This window comes from Ceratotherium simum, chromosome 19 (genome assembly GCF_057802395.1).
Source record: "Ceratotherium simum simum isolate JZ-2026a chromosome 19, ASM5780239v1, whole genome shotgun sequence".
In the NCBI taxonomy this organism is placed as follows: domain Eukaryota; kingdom Metazoa; phylum Chordata; class Mammalia; order Perissodactyla; family Rhinocerotidae; genus Ceratotherium; species Ceratotherium simum.
The window spans coordinates 27956279-27979076 of NC_141918.1; the positions used below are offsets into that span (position 1 = coordinate 27956279).

Sequence of the window (22798 nt, forward strand, 5' to 3'; positions counted from 1 at the left end):
GATCCGAACCGGGCTGCCAGCAGCAGAGCATGCACTTAACCGCTAAGCCACGGGACTGGCCCTCAAAAAGTATTTGAATGTAATAGAGAGACCAATATCAATGGTATAGTACCACAATTAGATCCTCATGATTTTTCCTCTAAAATATATCTGAAGAGAATAGTCAAATAAGTTCATCAAGAAACACAGTATTGGGAGCCAGCCCAGTGGTGTATCTGTTAAGCACGAGCACTCCACTTTGGTGGCCTGGGGTTCGCAGGCTCAGACCCCAGGTTCACACGGTTGCGCCACTTGTCAAGCCATGCTGTGGTGCGTCCTATATAAAGTAGAGGAAGATGGGCACGGATGTTAGCCCAGGGCCAATCTTCCTCAAAAAAAAAAAAAAAAAGAAAAGAAAAAAGAAACACAATATTGTAGATTAGGTTGATTTTTAACTGTGGTAAAAAAAGAAAAAGAATGAGATTGTTGAGTTACAGTGTAAAATTAAATATTAAAATTTTTAAACTGCATTGTTCATGAAATCAGGATTTTCACTACATCATAATGGTCTTGTTTAAAATGTTTTTTAAACCAGTTCTTTAATAGGAATGAAAGGCAAATTTATGCTAATTGGTTACCTAATTTTGCTAGGTGAATCTTAAATTGTAAAAAAAAGTTTACAGGTCACTTCACAGAGTCAAAACCTAGGCATTTTATTGCTTTCTAATGAGCCATTAAGCTGAAGAAGAGGCAATTAAATAGGCAATTAATGTAGTACTGACTTGAGCTCTCTGATTTTAGGTTCTTCAGAAGACGATGAGGTCATTCAACCAGGTTTCATCAGCCCCAGGTTAGTCATTTTTTTTAATTAAATATTTTATTTAACTAATGTTTTAAAAGATCACTAGAGGAATATGAGAAAACTTGTCTGCCCTCAGGAATTCTCTACTTTGGCAGAATGGGTATCATATGCTACTGTACTCCAGACCACCTCATCTATATACTGATACTCTTACCAGAATTACATGGATGAAATCTTCTAATTACCTCATTTTCCTCCTGATTTTCGCAGTATTGGATTTTGTTGATTCCCTTTTCCATCACTCAGGCAAGATAGATAATAGATATTTAAATGCTTATGGAGCTGAATGAAAAGTATTTATGGCTTGTTCATTTTTGTAACTCCCATAGCAAATAGGCACTCACAAATATCTGTTGAATTAATTTAAGGATAGAGACTTGGTGCTGTTTTCAAATAATTTTACCATAACATAAATAGCACAATATATTAGACACTTTTCAGAGAATTAGGGAATTTCTCTAATCTAGGGAAGCTCGATTTATTTTGCTTTTCATGAACATGTATCAAATTTGTTTCTCATTATACTGCAAAAATGAGTCATTTGAACTTTTAACATTTTAAACCTAGACTTTTTAAAATATACATTCTTTCATTTATTTAGGTGTACTGTAAAACCTGACTTTTGATAAATAAATATTTTCTTGTATTACTGAAATTAACTGAAAACTTACCACACTTTTTTCAGTAACAATTTTTATTTGATAATAATGTATTACTCTGGCTTCTGCTCTGATGAATTAAACGTCTTGGCTCTACTCTTGACTAATACTACTTTGAAAACACACTTAAGAGCTGTGAAATGACATAGTTTATGAGCATTAATAAGTATAAGTAAAAAGATGTTATTTTTTTATTAAGCTTATCAAATATAGGATTATAGGTAACAAGAGGAAAGTAGTAGGGATCAAAAGGTTTAATGAGGAAACCATTCGTAGGCATTGCCATTTGACATACACTTTACTTTTTTCTAGAGTGAATCCTTTGACATGGAGATGATGCTCTAATGAGTATCATGAAAAAGAAGATTCTGAAAAGTTACTACAATATTTTAATTTACCATCTAGTTTCCCCTTACTATTGATTGTGGTATTTCTCTGGGGGCAAATTGGAGACAGTCCAGAGACTTTTTTCTTTTCTGTTGGGAAATAATGTTAACACCAATGTGTTAAGTGACTGCAATAAAGTTTCATGTCTGTGTTTCCTTGTGATTAAAACGGGGTTGGCTGGGGAGATGTTCCACTTTCACCAAAAGAAAAGTTATTTCCAGAGATTACATTTAAACTGAAAGTCTTGAACATCAACTGGTCCAGTCTCCTCACTCACTTTTCAGACGAGGAAACTGAGGCCCATAGAAGCTTAATGATTAGCCCAGGGTCACAAGGTCATTAAATGGGACTAGAACTCTAGCCTCCAGTTTTCTAGCTGGATGCTTTTTCTTCACATATTTGCTTCCCACACAGCATCTTGAAAGCCTGAAGATTTCCTCTCACTTGCTTCATCTTTTACTCCGGCACTGTTCCTTTTCTTCCCATTTTCCATCTATCTGTCCCCTTCCCCCAAATAAACCCAAAGTGAAAATACTAAAATACCTGAGAAACAGTCTACACTCTTATTTCAGTTGATTTTTTCTTTTGATAAAATTAAATTTTAAAGAATAAACTTTCATTCATTGCTTTGGGAGAGGGGGAAAGAATTGTTATGTTCACATTATTTAGTGTCATTTCTACAGACTCAGAATATTTACTGCAAAAAGATCTTTATGAAGCATGCATGTGCAAGTAGTACAGGTGAAAAACACGGACTTGTTTTTCAAATAAAATATGAAACATTTTTTGTGCTATTCTCGGCAAGGTAATGTGATGTTTATTGCTAAATGATTTTTCTAACCTATTCCTGTTCTAATTAAAATCATTTAAGAAAGTATTTGTTGAGCACAGTTCAGAAAATATTTGAGTAGTATTAAAATTTTTATTTTTCCCTTTCATTGGGGGAGAAATATGCTAATAGAATAGGTTTTTTTTGCCATTCCATTTTTTTAAAAAGAAACTTTCTACAAAATGGTGGTCATAAAATCATGCCCCTTTCTGAATTAATTTTGTTGCTCTAAATACTTTGCTGAAACATAACTGACCAAAAAGAAGGAAACATTTGCAAATGCTTGTTTTTTGAAATAATGAAGGCGATTTGTCTGGAAAACTTAAAATTTATGCTGATCGGTTTCTGTATTGCCATAATTTTATTTAATTATACCTAGGGAAATGTGTTAAGATATATAAGGAAAAAATTTGAGAGATTTTCACAGCTGTGTAAAAATTCTCCAATTGGAACAATTGTGTTAAGCCAAAGCATTTGCATCCAGATAAGGAAATTAAATGAGAACGGAATTTTGCTTTGTGGAAACAAAAACAAAATGCCTCCATATTCTGAAGTGCCTCTACTTTAAGACTAACGCACCCAGCCGAGGACTCCTTTCCTTTGACTCCGTGTTGCAAGAATTTCAAGCAAGTTATTCGCCAGTAAAATAGTTGACTGAAACGCAGTGGGAGGGAGCGGGCACGGTTTGCCCGACGTGCGGGTCCGCGGCTTTTGGGCGGGAAACCTCACGCCGCGGCCGGAGAGCGGGTTCCCCAAAATCGCCCCCCGCCGCCTTCTACCCCCTTCCCCAACGACGGATTTTTCTGATCCTCCAAAGGCGCACGGCGACGTTTTCGTGGCTTCCCGAAAGGACGGCGCCAGGGGTCTGTCTGAAGACAGCTCCATTTTAGGCATGGCCTGGTGGGGCGGTGGGGGAGGTGGTGGTCATTTCCTCGGGTTCTCCTGATCCCCCCTCCTACTTGACTTCACTTTTCTTAGATTGCGGAGAGTCTGACATCTCGTAGATAAAGGGATCGAATTATAAATGACATATGTCTGGAAATGCAGTAAAAGGAGTAGATTTTGTGCCAAGTGTTACCTTCATAGTGGTGAAGGCAAAGGTTTCTTTTTTGTTTGGTGCTCTTTGGGACAAAATGACAAATGTAAAAGTCCCTTAATTAGTGGGAAATCATCAGCCTTCTTTGGAACGGCTCGACTTTCTAGAGAGGAGGTGGTGATGTGCCGAAGGAAGGGAAAGGTGACTGGGGAGAAAGGGGAGAGGAAGTTGCGGGGCGGGAGGTGGAGGGAAGGGGCAGAGCCGCGGGCCTGGGGGTCTCGGCGCCCCCGCGGCGCGGGCTGCGCGGGAAGGGACGGGCCGCGGGCCAGGGTCGCGTGGGCTGCAGCCCGGCCTTATTGCCGGGAGGAAGGCACGGGTGGAGCCGCCCGCCGTGGTGCCACAGCCCCTCCTCCTAGTTTTAAGAAGAACCGAAGCATTGTTTCTGCTTTCATAGAAGTCACTCATTGCTTATAGTTGAAAACAACCACGGTGGGCTCCGGCACCTCTTTCGGGTCCTTGCATTGTACTGTTGGAATTAAAAAAAAAAAAAACGAGAAAACGTGTACTTCGTTTTTTAAATGGAGAAACCTTAGATTGTGATAACCAACGGGCGTATGATAGGTTATTTCCTTGATCCCCCCTCCCCCCAGTGCGTTGACGAGTCTTTGTAGCTACTTGAGCTCATTTTAAAGACATTTTGAAAGAACTATGATAAATCAAGCTACTAAAACATTTGGCTTTCACAAGTACAAAACATGCGTTTTGAGTCAAGCACAGGTCTTTCTGGCACTAAAAACAAGTAGGAAATGAGAAAAAAATTAAAACCAGAAGACTTCAGGAAGGTGACAAATTGGAAAGCATTCTAGGAGATTCATAGGACCATTTTATGTGAAAGAAGCACTCTATGATCTTAAAGAGATTATGGTCAGTTTTATAAAAGGATCTTAGGCTCGAAAGATGGGGGTGGGGGCAGAAAAGACGAATCTATTTAAAAGACAGTGCCATATCCCTGAAATGGTGAGTGATATTTTCTGTCTCCTTTCTTCACTCTCTCCCTTCCCAATTTCTTTCCCTCGTCCTCCCTCTATCCTTTCCTCTTTCCTTCTCTCCCCCTGTCTTTTACTCTCCCCCCACCCCCAGGTATGTAAATGCATTCGCCTTAAATTCTTTGTGAATGAATGTTAGAGGATTTCTCAGAGTTCCCAGTTGGAAAAAGCCTTCTACACAACTTGAAAGGCTGATGTCCCTCTCAGGAAATGAATGAGTCGATAACCTCTGACACCAGTGACCAGTCCAGTGAACCCTACCTTAATTCCACTAATACTGGAGGCACCCAATCAGGCAAGACTGTGAACCTCATAGCCCTCCCATCTAATGTGGTTCAGTTATTCAGTTATGGTATTTCACACTTTTCATCTATAGGTTTGAATTTCATCAAATTTAACAAGAAACAAGAATTCAGAATCCACTTATATATTGTTTCTGATTTTCTGATGATTAAATTATTTTCTAATTAAGAACAAACTTACAGATAAAATATTGTTTACCATAAATGTGTGAGAGTGACAAAACTAAACTATCCTGGCCTGTGAATTTTATAATAATTACTTTTACATAAATAACAGCACTTCCCCTCAATTTACATGAATACTTTTTCAGATTATTTTTCTGTTACCAGATGTTGATTTTTAAAAGTAATTCTTTCATGTAAAATGTGAGAAAACATGTAATTTATTTTAAATTAGTTTTTCTATTTAATATTATGTGAAATGTTTAACCTGGAATGCCATTGTTCAAGTTACTTTATTATAGGTCAATGTAATCAGTTGATTTCTACTATTAAAATAATGCCTAGTATGTTTTGTTAGCAAATAATTTTTTTGAGAGCTTGGAGCTTTTGTTACTTTTGCGAAATCATTTGGATTTTTACACTTTTTCTTTCCTCCCTACCAGCTGGCACATGGTTATTTCCCCCAAAGTAAATAAAATGGAAAGGCTTTGCCCCATTTCCTGAGAAACAACAAAAGAAATAAACAGACAAAAAATCTTTACAAATTCATCAGTTTTGACTGACACCTTTTTCCAGGAACAGCTGAAAATAACATTTATGTACATCCATTTATTTCAAATCTGAACCAATTAGTATAGATTTATATTTAGTTGTTTAATATGGGGAGAAGGTGTCATTAGGTGCATTATGTGGGTTTCCAAAAGCGTTTAGATTCAGAATCCCTACATTTTAGTTTGTGTGAAACAGTGTTAGAGTGAAACGGAGTTAGGAGTGTGGACATGTTTGAGAGACGGGGAGGGGGATTGCGGGTATGGTGGGGGAGGGTCAACTCGGTAGCTTTGCCGAAGGGAAGTGGTATCTGTAGTTTCTCCGTAAACTGCTTGTTTAAGAAAATGGGGGGTGGGGCGGGGGAAGGAGTGGTGGTACGTTTTAATGTTTCGAAAACGGGTGATATTTCATATTTTAAAGGGAATGAAGCATTTCCAACTGATCTATAATATTTATTGTAGTATTCGATAGGGGCGGTAATATTGGTGTCCGTATCTAGTAATCAACAAATCGTTTGAACCGATTTGAAAGGTAAAGGGTAAGCATTTTGAAACTGGGGGCGGGCCAGGGAAGGGACGATAGAAGCCTAATCTGTTACTAAATTTTCGTTCATTCGACTGTTCTATCCACTGGTAGTGCACTTTTTAAATGTCAGGGTCCAGTCAATACGATATGAATTTACCTTTCTTCTCCCACTTGCCCCTCTGTCCTCGCCCCTCCCCCGCCCGCGCCCTCTTTTTTCTCCCCCACCTCTTTCTCTGGCTCTGCAGCCGCCTGTGCTGGCGGCTCCTCTTCACCTCCCCTGCCTGGCGCTCCCCTCCCCCTCCCTGCCCTACGTCGTCTTGCTCTTGGGGAACAATCGCCACTGATTGAGGTTCACTCCATGTTAGGCTGGAAAACTGGGCTGTTATTTAGGAAGTCATTAATCACATCTCCTCCCCCGGAAAGAGATGGCGGAGAAACCTGTGAAGTACAATTCCTTACCAACCCCCTCCAAAATGTTCCGAAATGATAAACCTAAACACAATTTGACTACGTGAAGGTGATAGTGATTTTTCCGGTAGGATTTTATTTTAAATTTGAAAAGATTTCAGGGCACCATCAGGTAATTGTGTGCTTTTGTCTTATTGTAGGTGTATGTTACCATTATCTAAAGTTTCATGGAGATGTAATTAGATTTAATTAGATCTTTTGTAAATTGTATATTTTCCTCTAAGAATTGAATTAAATTTGCATCCCAAGCAGGTTTACTGTTATCGAGCAGCTGAATTCTTAGGGGGAAAAATCGAACTCAGTTGCTTTATTTAAATGACTTTTTCCCCCTAAATGAGATTATTTAGACAGGCTTGTGTGTAAGGCACGCGTGTGCACATATGTGACTGCCGTTTTTCTAAATCGACGATTCACAAGGACCTTCCATTGTGTTTAAGTAAAAGCACGAAATCAGCATTCTGATTTTTCGTAAAGAGGCGTCCCAAATTGTCTTTAAGATAACATGTTTGAATTTTTCGTGTTCATTCATAAATTATTTTGATGTCAGCATAGATGAAATGGCGATTGGTTATCTCTTTCTCTCGCCAGCCCCTTAAGGATCCGAGGTGAAATTAGTAGCAAGAAAGCATGTAATTGACAAAGTCACGTGTGCTCAGGGGGCCAGAAACTGGAGAGAGAAGAGAAAAAAATCAAAAGAGGGAAAGCACATTAGACCATGCGAGCTAAATTTGTGATCGCACAAAATCAAGATGTTAGATTGATGCAGAAGACCACTCCGTTCCAAAGGGAAAGTTTTCATCTCACGAGTTTGGAGCAGAGGGCCCGTGGGGCAACATGGCCGAAGGTTAATTTTCTTTTCTATTGTTTTACTGTGATTTTCTCTCTTCCTTTCTCTCCCCCCTCCCTCTTTCTCACCCTTCTTTGCCCGTCCCCCCTTCCCCATTTACCCCAATACTGGGCATTCCCCCCCACCCCCCATCGCGCTATGGGGCTTTCTGCAACCTATTGTTACAGATCTCCAAAAATGTTTTGTACCGCCCACACTGATTCACAACTTGAAAAGCTTTCAGGGGGCTATTGTTTGAATTGTTTGAGTGTGATTAAGCGCAGTTTCAGTTAGTGAGCCCAAGAAAACTTTTATACACCTGCCCCCTCCCCCATTCCACCCCAACTTTAATTGAAAGTTATTGGGGGGGAGGGGAATGCGCGTTTGCGAATAACCCTGGATTCACTGCTGCCGCATGTGCATTAACTAGTTCTAACCATCTTGATGCTTTCTCTTTCCTCCTCGTGCCCGCCGGAGAGAATAGTTACGCTGAAAATTTCTCTTTGTAAATGGGATCAGTGTTAAATCAGCAATATGCAAGTAAAGTATCGCATGCTGTACTGTAATATGTGGCTGAAAAACGGAGTGAAGTGAGAAAGTACACGTATGTACAGAAACGTGGAAGTTGCTGTGAACGAGAGAACAGTGTGGCTTTCCCCTCCCCCGCTTCCCCTTTTAACCCTTTAATATTTTAAATATTTTCTGTAGAAGAGAAGAGGGAATCGACCATTTAGTAGCGTTTTTTCCTATTCCCCCCCCCCCAAGCAGTTTTTTTCTCTTTCAATGAACAGTATGGCAATACGGACTAACTGACTTTTTGTCCTGTTCTACTCAGGCGGGGCAAGCAAAGGTGGAGAAGAGCCCGGGAAGCTGCCGGAGCAGGCAGAGGAGGAATCCCAGGTTTTGCACGGAACTGGCCACTGTAAGTGGTTCAATGTCCGAATGGGATTTGGATTCATCTCCATGATAAGCCGAGAGGGAAGCCCCTTGGATATTCCAGTCGATGTATTTGTACACCAAGTAAGCCAAACTTTTTTCCCCCCTCTCTCTTCACCTTTTTCCATGTGGAGGAGTCGGTCAGTAGTTTTGTGAATGGACATAGGATAATGTGTCCTTAGGTATATTGAAAGACAAAATCTTCCTTACAATCACGAGTTAATCCAGTTTTTAGGGTATGTGTATGGGCCCTTTTCTGGGTACCTTTTTCTGGGTATCTTTTCCTAAACAAATGAAATCTTTGAAATTTCACTGCTTGGGTGCTGGTTGACTTTATTAGCAAGTTCCGCTCTTCATTCGACAGCGAAATTGCGGCAGTGTGGCTTCCGGTGTTGTCGGTTACAATTTACTCTGTCGCCTATGCCTGGTGAATGAGTGGGAAAATGAATGAAGAAACAGTGATCATTTTAAGCTAAAAAAACCCACAACAATTTGCTGTTATAAGAAATCTATAGGTCCCCTCGTTTTAGACATCTCTAGTCACAGTAGCTTCCCCTGTTATTTCATCTCTGCCTGCCCGGTATTCATTTGTGGATTCAAATCAAAATAATTTGATTTTACAGTGAAGAAAAAAGTGGAACACTGTTGGCCTAGTATGGATTTGAAGAAGTGTAAGAGAGGATGCTTGGTAATCAAACATTTTAGTAATGTGCCCCTGTAGGGCATAGGTCCAAGTATACTGTCTCTTTAAGAGACTGAACTCAAAAAACATGTGGCCCGAGGCGGCTCTAGTTTGTGTGTTTAAAATGCGTTAGTCTGCTACTTGGGGTAAATTTCCACCGGTGCTTATTATGTGTTGTAGTTTTTAAAGATGCTTTAATACCGAATAGAATGGCATTGCTTCTCATTTTCAAAATGTTACCCAGAAACAAATTAATACCTCTTCCCCTTCCATTTCTCTCTATTGCTTAATCTCTTTATAGTGAAAAAGATATTTGCAGTTTGCAAGCTTGATTATTTCATCAAAAGAAGTTAAAGGAATATAAATTCTCTGTAATTAATTCTTAGAGAAGAGTAAAGGGATTTAAGACTAAAGAGGTTTATTTTGGCTTGACGGTCTAAGTTAAAAAGAATTGAGTGAATGGCTATCTCTACTACAGGTTGACTGACACAGTTACATGTAGAAAATACTTAGTATATTTGCCTGAAGATTATATTTGATACTATGTTGTATGTTCCTGGTAGTATTTACAACCTCCTTCCCCCCCCTAAGGAATATCATCTTCAAATTAAGTATATAAACAGTGGAAACATACGAAACCGTTCTGTTTTGATCTGTTGTCCTGACCTTGCTGTGTGGTGTGTGTTTTCCTTTCCTAAAGGCCTGGCCATCATTATTGGCTGTTTACATGTGGAAGGATCAGCATAATCTGTGAATTGAAACAGGGTTTAAATACGTAAATAGAAGTCCACCGACAGGCTACTGGATTTTATGCCTCCTACTTTATATTGCAAAATGAAGCCACATTTTCTGCTTTTTTCCTCCCTAAATTGAATGATTGAAATCATTGACAAATCCATTTTCTCTCAGACTCTGGCTTTCCCCTCTTTGAACCTTCTTTAGGTTGTTAAATTGTTCTTTACGATCTCATAAATTTGTTTTATAGATGAATGAAAAAATAGCCCTTTTCTTCTTTGTCTGATCACACCTTGTTATAATTTGGTTTTCTATGTTTACCTTTTAATATATTCAAATATTAAACATTTTATTAACCAATATTAATTCAAGAACCATGAGACGTCCAAATTTAAGCCATTTAATGGTTATATGTAAACATTCCTATATCCACTGATTTAAGAAATACTGTATTGCTGGAAAACTTTTATTTATAGATAACGATCAGTTTCTAGAGTACATTGATTATTAATATTAGACTTGCTTTAATCTTCTGTTACACATCTTGTATTTACTAAAAGAACAGTATTAAAATGATATGTGTGATAAAAATTCTCTGGAAATATGAATGTTTGTATTCTTCAGAAGAATGTATCATACATTCTTAGGAAGAAGTATGTAAAAAGTCAAAAAAACTTGAGTATTAGCATTTTTGTGATGTAAAAAAACAGGGCAGTGATAATCTTTAAATTTAAAATTAGAAAGTGACATTTTAGGGGATTTTTTTTATGGTTATAGTATGTATTTGATTTTTGAAGTATATCAGTTTTTTTCAGGGAAAAATTAGGTATCAGTTGCCTTATTTTTTTGTTTCTTGACTTTGATGCCTAGGTAAAGGGGTTTGTGTCTTATATTGGGACTATATAAATTGCATATAAATCATGTGAATAATTGTTTTCAATAAGGCAGGAATCCTATTGATTTTAGCCAAGCAACTACAAGTAACAATTAGATGGGCTTAAATGATGTGTGCAGGTATCATGTAAGCATCACTTACACAATCAGGTTGCAATTCAGGACCATTTTATAAAAGTTTTTAAAACATTTTTTAAGTTATTATTTTAGCTGCCATTTTTAATATCTGAGCATTTTTGAAAACATACTAGGTTTTATGTACAATTATAAATTAGATTTTTTTCCCTATTATGTCTATATGCTATTTGGTTATTAAAAAATAGGCATTGTAGATAATTAGGAATTTTAAGTGTTCAACTGGATCAATATCTAGTTATTTTAAATATATGAAATAGTTTTTTTTTAATTGTTCAGAATTGCATGTGTCATTGCATTTTTTTTAAGTATTCTGAAACACTTTTTTAATAGTATATATTTGGGGGAATAAAAAAATAAAGAATTTAGTTTCTTTAAAATAATGTTTAAAAATTCAAGCCAAGGTACCAGGGATATTTTTTTCTCTTTTAAAAATATTAACTGCAAAGAACTGCACATCAAAAACAATTCAGTTGCTGTGAAATGAAGAGATTATGTGTGTATGTGTGTGTGTGTGTGTTTAAAATAGAGCTGTACGTTCATAGTTACATAGTTCTATTTAAAATTTGTTGGCAGTAATATATTAAGACTTTCTTATAGTTTCTGTAATGTCACTAACTACTCAAAAATAAACACATGACTTAGGTGCTTTACTTTCCCTCTCTTTAGACTTGTTGATAAATGCACTGCGAGTCTGCTGTTTGAGGATGGTGTGTGACCATTGGTGGTTTAAAATGACAGTCTTCCTTTGACTTCCTAATGTTAACTTGTGATTTAAATGACCATATTTTTATGAATTGGTAATGAATATATGTATTCTGACACACGTTAATACTGAAACATTGATAGCATTCAATAATATTTTACTTTTAAAAATTTAACAAAAATGTATAAATATTATATTGTGAATTTTGTCACAGCTTACTGTTTCTGAGGTGTTCTTTAAAATATATAATATTTAAAATTTGAAAATTTTGGTGATAATTTAGTTTGTATATAGGATAAATTTGTAGGAATTCCTTAAGAATCCAATGCAAAACAGAGATTTGTCTCTCAATGGAAGTAAGAGTATACTTCGTCAAAACAGATTTGTAAGTCTTAGTTCTTACTAAGATGATTTCATTAATTAGAATACAGTTATTTTGTAAGTGCTAATAATTAATACTCTTATCCTGGTTTATTGTCTCTTATCCTAGTTTATTGTTATTAATAAGTTAAAAAGATTTGCATCCGCAGTTAGCTTCTGGGAGAATGTGTTTAAATTATGTAGAAAGTTCTCTGGCAACTTTTTGAAATATTATAAGCTTTTAATAGGACTTAAATATTTGATGATACTTTAGATGAATCACATGGTAATTAAATATTAGATCCTTTTTGGAGAAGGGCAGTGTTACCCAATAACTACCTGTTGATGTTTGTTATCATGTAAGTTTTTCTTATAGATTCTGACATTTATTTCCAAAGTCATTATCTCACCTAATAAGATAAAATTATCAATTTGAACTTTATTTTCTTCAGGGGAGGGATAGAATCCATTCTCCTTTTGCCCTCCTTTCAGCTCATTTACATAATAGTATTTTCTTCACTTGGGTTATATATTTGGAATTCTTTGCCATCAAATACGGTACAAAGAATTTTTAACATAAATGTATTTCATTTATTTCACAATTTATGTAAGAATTTTTTTTTCTAAAGAGAAAGAGTAATTTCAAAATGACTGCAATTTAGCAACCATTACTAGTGGGCTTAGATATTTATTAATAATTTGGTTTTGAAGTCTTCATTTACTTTTCAGGTATTGATGTTTTCTTCTTATGCTCTTTATTTCTGATTTATAGTTTAGTCTTTATGGAGAATACAAATGTCCAAATTACAAAAATTTTATGTATTTTATGTTCCTTTTATTACTTTGCTCAGAAAACATCTCAAAGAGTAATGGAAATAAAGTATTATACTGAGATAAATTTAAAGCACTTTTATTAATAGTATAGGATATGGAAACTTTTGGAGATAACTACTATTTAAATATGTGAAAATTTTAAGTATTATACACAGTTCAATTAATGTTATATAGAGTTCAGGTCTCAATGTTTTCAATATTAATTAATTACACTATTTATGAAAACAAGTTTACTCCAATATGTTCATGTTTAAGGGCTTTTCATAACATTTCATCACCAATTTATTAGCCATATTTACTTTTGTCATAGTTTAGCATGGAAACATTTTTCACATGCAGAATTGATGTGATTATTATTATTCTTGGAGCTATGAAAGTGTTAATTTCAAAAAAGTTAGACAAAGAGAAATCTTGGAAATTTAAAAATGTAATCATGTAACAGTCACAGCTAATTTGTCAGTGAATTATGCATTTTAATATTTTGAAAATGTTTCTTAAAGCTACCAAATTTTCAAGATGATTTGCCCAGTTGACCAATTTGGAAGAATCCTAAGTGAAATGCTTTAAAGCTATTTAATCATAAAAATCACATTCAAAAGCATTTAAATCAAAATTTTGTAAGACTTTAATTGTTTTAAAACATAGGGGATACTTTCCGTGTGAAAATGCTGGTCCATTTTCAAGACCCCTTTTTTGTGTACTTCTAAAAAGATATTCTCATTCAATTTAAATACGAAATGTGAATTGGGTGCATGTTTAAGACATAGTCTTCCCTCCTTGTTTTAAAAATTACTGATGTAACATTTAAATATTTTGTTCTTATTTATTTTTGATTCTTCTTTTTTTAAAAGACCATTGACAACAAATGAAGGCAATAAATCAGAGAATTGTTTTTTAAACAAATATATGTGACAAACCACTTAAAAGTATTCTGCATAACGTCTTTAACTCATTTTAGAGTTCTTGGGTTTCATAAGAATTTAAAAACTTCTTTTGTTACTTGAACTAAACATGGTAGGTTAAATAATGAGTCCTAAGTTTTAAATTTCGTTTCTTTTGAGCAGCAAGGAACCCTTATTATTTGAGTTTGGTTGAATTCTTCCTGCTCAGAAATTACATAAATATTGCAGATAGTTTTGTATATCTTAACTGAGCAGTTCTTTTGGTATGTGGTCAACCTAAAAGTTACTAGTTAAAAATATAGTGTACTGTATTTTTATTTCTAAACCAAATATAACCTAAACAAATAAAGTGAGGATATTTCTGATTAATTAAACTGGAAATTTATTACTTTAAATGTGATATTCTATAGACTTGATTTGGAACTAAATGTGAAATGAATAAAATAGTTATTTTATTATTATCAATTGTTCATACCTTGAGATATTTCTCACTGAATTTTAAGTAACAGAAGTTGAGCTTGTTCAATATATAATTACTATAGGTTATGGCATTGTAACATATAAAGTCCATAAGCAACTTAAATGATTTATATTCCTCTCTAAAATAATTTGATTATAACATCTTCTAATATCAGAAAAGTTGATAACAGTAATATATTCAAGACAATACATTCAAGTGGGGTACATTTAGAAATGATCTTTTAATGAGTACTCTATCAAATGAGTAACAAGAGTCTTATGTTGCATTTTGATACATCAGGATTAATTTTATCTTCTATCTAGCAACAAATTGGAAGAATATCTGATGACTGCCCCACCTCTATATCTAAATATTTGACAATTTGGAAATGCTGTCTAAAATAAGATTTACAGATAATTGGTAGACTTAATCTTATTTTTTTTTTTATAATCAGCTGCAAATTGGAGTAATAATACCTAACTTTTCAGGTTGTTGTGAAGAGTAGAGATACTGTTATATAAATTGCCTAGCAAGTATGTGTTGGATAAATCAACTAAAATGTAAACTAATCTTTGCCACAAGAAAATCGTGGATAAGTTATTTTCAGTGGCATATATTTATGGTGGAAAATTAAATTATCTTCTTTTATGTGCTCTCTTTAAAATTGGGCAAAACACGTTGTATAACATTAATAGCTTAATTCCCATTATAGTGAACTACAAAGTTTTTTGTTATAATTTTATGGTGTAGAATATTTAATATTGTTTAAAATTCAGGATATAAACTGAAACTTGGAAATAATTTTGTGATATAGATATTTTTGTTTTAATAGTTTGTTGTGTCATGAGATTTTACCTGTAGATTCAGGTGTATTTATCCAGTTTGTGTATTCTTCAGTATAAGCTAAGGAAAAAATATTGTCTTAAATAGACCTTCTGTGATAATTTAATACCTATTGCTCTGTTAATAATTACTTAATCCTTGTGAGATAGTATGTAGTGGTATAGAGTCTGGTCAAATAGATTAGTATTCAAATCCTAGTTCATTATGTGTCTGTAGGAGAAGTAAGTCACCTCATCAGTGTCTCAGTGTCCTATAAGTGGGGGGACAAAAAAGTTCCTGTTTGTATAGGGTTATTATGAGGATTAAATGTTATTACACATGTAAAGCATTTAACGCAGAGCTTGGGAGATAGTAAGGACTCAAGCATGTTTGCTGTACATGGTTATTATTGCAAAGGAGAAGTAGTGTGATAGAGTGAGGGAGAAAACATCGATTTGGCTCTGCCACTTGGTGGATTTCTTACTTTTCGCTAGTCACCTGGAGCCTCAGTATTCTCGTGGGTAAAGTGTGGTCAATAATATCTTTTCTCCCTATTTTTGAGGGTTTGGGTAAGGGTAAATTGAGGTAGTATACATGAAAATAATTTAAGAATTGTCACAGTCCCAGGTTTTAGTTATAACCTTTATTTCGAGCTCATGTCATTTATTTTATTTTTTGCCTTGTCAGCTTTTTTGAGGTATAATTTATATAGAATAAAATTCACCAAATTTAAGTATACAGTTAGATGAGTTTTGACAAATTGTGTAACCACCACTACAATCATGATACAGAACATTTTATCACCCCAGAAAGTTCCCTTGTGCCCATTTGTAGTCCCTTGAAGAGAAGAGGCTCGATTGTCTGATATGATTATTGATATGTCATATTAACTGGTTAATTGACCTGGTTCCTTTTAACTTTCGTTAGACATAAGCTACAATCCAGTATCCTTTATCAAATACAATCCACACGTATTTGTTTTTTGTTTGTCTTTAGCTATTTCTGCTTGGAAATTACCTTTACACCAGTAGTTTCTGTGCTTCTGAAAGTGAGATTAATTAATATGTATTTCACTAATCTTCAGTCTTAGTTTTATTTGTCTTCATACAATATAAACTCACTGCCTACCTAAAGGGCATAATTAGGCTTATTGATATTCATATTTCTTTTCAGAAATTTAATGAATTTCTGTCTCAACTGAGTTTTTGTGTAAACATTCTTAGAGGTATAAATCAACAAAATGGCTTATTGTCGTATAAAAGTAATAACTTTTAAGGAAATGGTTTACTTTAGAAAAATTTCTGGTTCAATAATTTATTCAACTTTTTTTTTTATTGATCACATACTAAGTGTAAAGCAATGTTGATGATAGATTTAAGAGGTCTGTTCTCCAGCTTGCTATATATTCTGTTTTCTTTCTTTTAGCAAACTTTTTAATAAGATTTTTTCAATTAATCCTCATTCTTTTCATATAGGGTATAAAAGCAAAGGATCATTTTCCCATGTACTATTCACTTTATTTTATACAAAATCTAATTATACAGCCTCTACCCATTTAATTTGGGGATAACTATGATAAAAAAATAAATGTTAGTTTTAAAATTTTGAGCTACATACAGTGATTTCTCATCATTCTTAAAATATATAGATTTCAGATTTCATGCATAGAAACTATTTTTACCAATGTTTAGAATTATTTTATTTTGCTATTATAATATACTTAATTTTTACCAGCTGCTTTAACCTTTTGTTATAATAGTCCACTTTAAAAAATCAAAACCCACTTAAATTTGTTACTTTTGTTAATCTTAAAGTTGGCCTCTGTTTCAAAATCTTGTAAATTTAATTTGCTAATAACTCAAGATTTTTGTTCACTTTGTGCTATATAAAGACTCTATGTAAATTTCAAATTAATTTTACTTTGGCCATAAATTTGTTCATGACCATTTCTTTCCTTAAGCTTTGTAAGCAATTCCCTGGGCCATTACTGATAGCAGCTGGAATGTTCCCAGATACTATAATGCCTAAATTCTTTTATCTTAACATTTTTTTCTGTCAAATGCATTACTTTATCCTTAGTTCAGTCTGTAACAGAAGTCTGACAACACAGGTTATATCTATCACTTTAAATACTTAATAGATCATTGATATATTGTAAAGCTTGGAATAAATACTATCAACTTTTTTCCAAAGTATGATTTTAATAATACATCATTTTGCTTACAATGTGGAAACACTGGTGCTTGGAAACTAATTCCACTTTTCAGCAACTGCTTTAAATAGATTAAATGATATTAGAGCCACATACCTAACAGTTCAGTGTAATCCACATATTTAAAAAGATAAATGAATGAATCTTTTTCAATTTTAACAAGAAAAAAAAGCTTCTCTTTTCTTCTTTTTTGGATTGGTTAAACTATGAGTCAGAAATTTAATCACAGTATTGACCTCATTTTTTAAGCTCTCTAATTAAAATTTTTGGTTGAATCTCAGGACAGTTGGATTTGCATGCTCGCTGCTTTCACTGGTTCCTCCCCCATGCCATTGAAGAATTTTGAATGGTGAGGAATTTGTGCCCTTTGGCTCAGGTTGCAGACCCACTTGATCAAGCCAGAGAAGCCGGGGTCAGAACTATTCATCGCTTATCTTTTCCTTGGGCCACTTGTAAATCCTGCCTTTCTGCGCTGCAAAAAATCTCTTTATATTAGACTTATAGTAAAGCCTGGGGTATAAAAATGGGCATAATAGTTGACGCTTGATTATAACCCTACAATTAAATAGTTAATTTCACTATTTTTAGAAGTTTTCCATTGCATTGCACCTTATGTGATGTATGTAATTTTATTTCAATACATGTTATTTCATAAGATATTATAAAAGCAGATATTATAAAAGCATCGTGTTGGTAGTGAAAGTATGGTGATATGATATTCTATCTCAGGTTGAGATTTCACACCTTTGAAATGTAGTGATTACTTTTAAGTAAATTGAATTAGCTAATTTGAGTCAGATCTGTAAAAAGCCCCAAAATATTTTGTTTTGATGTGCTTAATTTCTAGCATTTATGCTGACACTTAAGACTTGCCTGAATCAATTATAGTACAAGTTTATGAACTGTATCAATAATGGTGTAAAGACTTTAAATATAGACTGAGGTTTAAACAAACACAAAACACTTTGTTCTTATCTCAGCATCCCTTAAAAAGTATACAGCTCTGGTTCAGGACCTCAGGACCACCCATCACCCTGGACATCGGATACTCCTATTTATTCAAGAAGCTTGTGAAGTGTCTGTGTGCCAGTGGGGGATGGTGTGCGTATCTGTGTAGGGAATCAGTTAGGTGATTTTACCCCAACAAAAGCAGCAACATTGTTTATAAACTGAATTATGCCCCTGTAGAATTTTCTAGTTGTAAAACCTAACTTACATTAAATGCTTGTTATTTTGTGTAAGGGCTAGTTGCAGTTTTCACATTTTTGATGCTTTCAGAAGGTTAATGTGGGCCCCCATTAAGATTAACCTCAATCCATTACAGCTTTTTGCCTTGCAGGCCCCACCCATTGGCCTTGGATAGCTAATACCAGCTTTTGTTTCTTCCTGTAGAAAGGAAAGGAAAGAAAACTGTTCTTTCTCTTTCATTGTGTAAGTCATGTGACTTCCCTTTTAGTTAGTTACAGATAGGGTTGAAGTGAATGTCAAAATGAATATCAAAGTTTTATGTTTATATGAAATATTTATTGAAATGTGCCTCTTATTTAATTCATGTGTTTAATGCATTAAAGTATTTGTTTTCAACAGCTATACCTTATTTTACCTCCATGCTGTTGTTTTTTTAGGAAGCCAAAAAAGGTTACTAAATAGATTTAAAAAACAATACTGATCTTCTTATCTGCATCATGGTAGTTTCTTAGTATACTTATTTTTCCATCAGTTATCTTTTAGCATCATTTGAGGTTTCTGAGCTGTAGCTTATTTCTCAGAACTCACAGTGTAAAGAAAGTAGGGGTGGTGGTTGGAATGATTTTAGCAAAGAAAAATTGCTGGTAGGGGAAAAAAAGAAATGTGTTATAGGGCTGCATGTAAATGTAAGAGAATTAATTGGGTATATTTCTTCTTCTTCTATCTCACCTCTCAATAGTAATAAACAGTGTAGCTAGCTGTTTGGGAGAAAATGCTATCCACCTCTTATAATATTTATATCAATAGAATAATATTTCATTATGAAGTTAGATAACATGAGGATAAATGCTGATGTCTAGTTCTAATTTGGTGGTTTGGTCATGATGTTATAATTTAGTATGAACCATTAAATATTTAATCTTTAAAGTTACTTTAATGTGTTCTTAAGCTATTTTTCCAAACATTTAAATTCTATTTTAGTAAACAATGTGGCTGTCACCAAATAATAAGTAAAATATTTGAAACAAAGGTAGTTTTTAAAGTATCTTCTCAATGATTTTTTAAAATATAATTTTCTTTGGCACATGGTATTTCCATGCAAGTAAGTACTTTTAAAAGACTTCTAAGAAGAATACTATTTTAAAATCTAGGATGCATTTTTATTTAAAATATACATTTCAATAAAATGTTCCAGATTATTGTTACATAAAAAAGCATTGTTTCTTACTTTTTCATAGTCTTGTAGATCTTAAAGGGCAGTGATATTTAATCTTATGATTTTGCTATCAATCCAAGATAACTTGACTAATTAGATTTGAAAATATGAAAAATTGGTTGAGTTTTATAGAAAAGCTGCTTAAGTTTCTATTAATAGCAGTGGGTTATCAGCTTTTCAGTAACTGGGATCTGATATGAAGTCTGTAATTAATGTGCTGGTCCATGCTTTCATTTACGTTAACATTTATAGTAAGTGATTTATTTTGCATGTGCTTTACAATTGAATATTCCAACTTCTGTTTAATTAATTAACTTTAAAATATTTATTGATATTTTATTTAATGTTTAAATTGTTGCTACAATTTTGCTTTTGGGAAAGGTTTAGGATACTAAATCTTTCAAATCTGTGATCCTCCTTCATTTACCATTTGGATGGCAAAGTATTCATAAAACACCAGCAATCTATTATTAAGTGTTTGAATCTAGTACTAAGATTTATTGTTGAAATAATCCATTTATATCTTAGTGTCATTGTAAGTTTATAAAGATAAACAAAAGCCCACTTTTATCAAAATTGCTCCTGGGTTTTTTGTGTACTACATGCTTTTTTTCCCCAACAAAATTTGATACTAAAAGATGAAAAGTTGAGTATTTTCTGTTTTATAGCTCTATTTTTTTCCTGCAAAAATTTTCTTTAACTTGTGTGGAGAAAAGTTGTTTTTTAAATGAATTTAAATGGCTGTGTCTTCACGTTTAGTCAAAAGTCCCAGGCTCTCTTGTGGGAGTAACGCGATTCGGGGCATTTGCTGCTTGTTTTCATGTGGGTTACTGTAACTGTGGGGTTGATGAATGATTTATTTCTGGATTTTCTGTCTCCTAAAATAAACTTTATAATAATTATAAATAATTTTTCAAATAGTTGAAATTTATGAATGGCCAAGTAAATATGGGCATTTGTTTCAGTACATAATCTTTAGTTTAGGGTTGGGTATTTCTTTTTTAAAAGATATTCTGATGTTTAACAATCTTAAATAACGTTTGGGAAATTGTCTTGTTAGGTGTTGACTTTTCCATGCGGTCCGTCTTTTCTTTTAAAAGTATCTGGTCACTATTAAACCATTAACATGGGTAAAAGTAATCCAGAATTTTCTGTGAGAGTCATTGTTCAACATATATTCAATTACCCAAATTTACAAAATCCACATGACTTTCCAAGGAAAATCTCATAAGACATGGGATAATGTTTTTAGAGTGAGATTTTGGAATACAGTTTATTATTTTGATTTATATTTTTCAATTTTTACCTGTAAGTCGAAAAAAGAAATTACTCAAATTATTAAAGCGTTATGCTGTCCCCAAATTATTCCCTGGCCTAACATTATTTTCGATCTGCCACCAGGAATTATTACAGCCCTAAGTGATCTCTGTCTTTAGTCTCCTCCTCCCCTTCTTTCCCCCTCCCCCACTCCTCTGCTTCCCCCTCCCCCACTCCCCTTCTTTCCCCCTCCCCCACTCCCCTTGGGGAAGGAAGCCTGAGGCCCTAGCTCTAGAGATACCAGGAAAAAGCAATCGCTCAGTGAAAAGTGTCTGTCTTGAGAGAAGTATCATCCCTTGGAGAAGACTATAGCTGAGAAGAGGTTAATAGCAGATAATAGAGTTTTTTAAATTTATTCTAAATTAATTTAGAGTTTATTTTTGGTACAGCTGGAAATTGCTGTCATTATGAAAAAAGAAGTCTGTTTTGTCTGTTTAGGCATTAGCAAAGTCAAATCCAGTCCTTTACCACTTCTCTCTCTTAGTTTTGGTTAATTCTTTCATACCTTTTCTGAAGGTTGTTGCCAGTGATTTTCCTAACATTGGGGAGCAGAGTGAGTTTTGAGCAAAAGAAATGAATGGTTAGGTAATTTTAACATTTCTAAACGCTTACTGATATTTGCAGTATTTACCTAAATTTCCAAAGAAAGTATATATGAAATATTTTACTCTACTTCATTTGTCATCTAATGTTTGTATCTAGCATATTTTTGCCTAGAAGAAGCCTTTTGAAACCACAAACTTACTCATAAAATAGGCTAACGATGAAAATAAATCGATAGTGAAGATCTAGAAATGTTTAAATTATTACTTCCTTAGAGAGATTGTTCACAAATCTCTTTTTTTTTTCTTCAGGATGAGTAAAAAATGTAGATTCATAGGGTAAACCCTATAAACCGTAATGTAAGATTTCTGAAGGGCCCAAGTTTCTTCCATTATGCTATAGATTCTGCTAGCATTTCTTCATCTTAAAAGGCAATCGCTTTACTTAGCTCCACATGCATTTGTTTAAATCTCTTATACTTGTTGACCCTAGTTTGAAAAACTTAAGCAGAATAGCCATGGAATCTCACAATTTAGCTTAAAGAGAATTTTAGAAGTCATAATTTATATCGGAAAGATAACAAAAGTGAATATTACATGATACTTAGGTTTTATGGAATGAACCAAAGATATTTTGAAATTTTTGAATGTTATTTACTTAAAGGGTAAATACAAAAATATACATAATAGCAAGTATATTTAAGGTAATATAAAAATGGTAAGTATAAGCAATCTTTTGATAGAATAACTTGAAAAGAATGTAATCTTATATATCTTCTATTGGTCCAACTCCTTTCCAGATCAACAAACATTTATATTTGTTTTGTTTTATCTGTTTACTAATACTAAGTTCCCACTACTACTACTCCAATTTGCCATCGGTAGATCCTATCTCCTGCTTATCCAAAGACTCCGGTTTAACTCCTGTCTACGAGGGCTTCTGTTGTGCCAACACAAAAGAACCCTTCAGCTCCAGTCAATCAGTATTGTAGCAATGATAGTAATCATGACGTCAATAACAACACAGAATGATAATAGTATCATGTAACTTTTATAGAGTACTTGCATGTGCCAAGTACTGTGCTAAGCATTTTACATCCATTAAATTTTCACAACTCTGAAAGATAGTTGCTGTTATTGTCTCATTTTTACAGATGAAGAAAATGGTCTTAGAATGGCTAATTGCCTAATTTCACACAATTGAAGGAGCAATATGACTCCAGAGCG

General features: G+C 34.0%; 1 protein-coding gene across 6 annotated transcripts in view; it reads left to right on the plus strand.

Moving 5' to 3' along the window:
- Window positions 1–22798, plus strand: part of LIN28B (lin-28 RNA binding posttranscriptional regulator B) — a 146772-nt gene that overhangs the window by 9247 nt on the left and 114727 nt on the right. For 2 of the 6 annotated variants that reach the window (XM_087443933.1, XM_087443934.1), the window contains exons 2-3: window positions 781–829; window positions 8466–8650. In XM_087443933.1, the coding sequence (XP_087300059.1) occupies window positions 796–829; window positions 8466–8650 (219 nt within the window). In that variant the 5' untranslated portion in view covers window positions 781–795. Of the gene's footprint in view, window positions 1–780; window positions 830–6644; window positions 6777–7392; window positions 7649–8031; window positions 8235–8465; window positions 8651–22798 lie in introns of those variants that run through there. The other 4 variants (XM_087443936.1, XM_004422160.3, XM_087443935.1 and 1 more) reach the window with 4 other exon arrangements.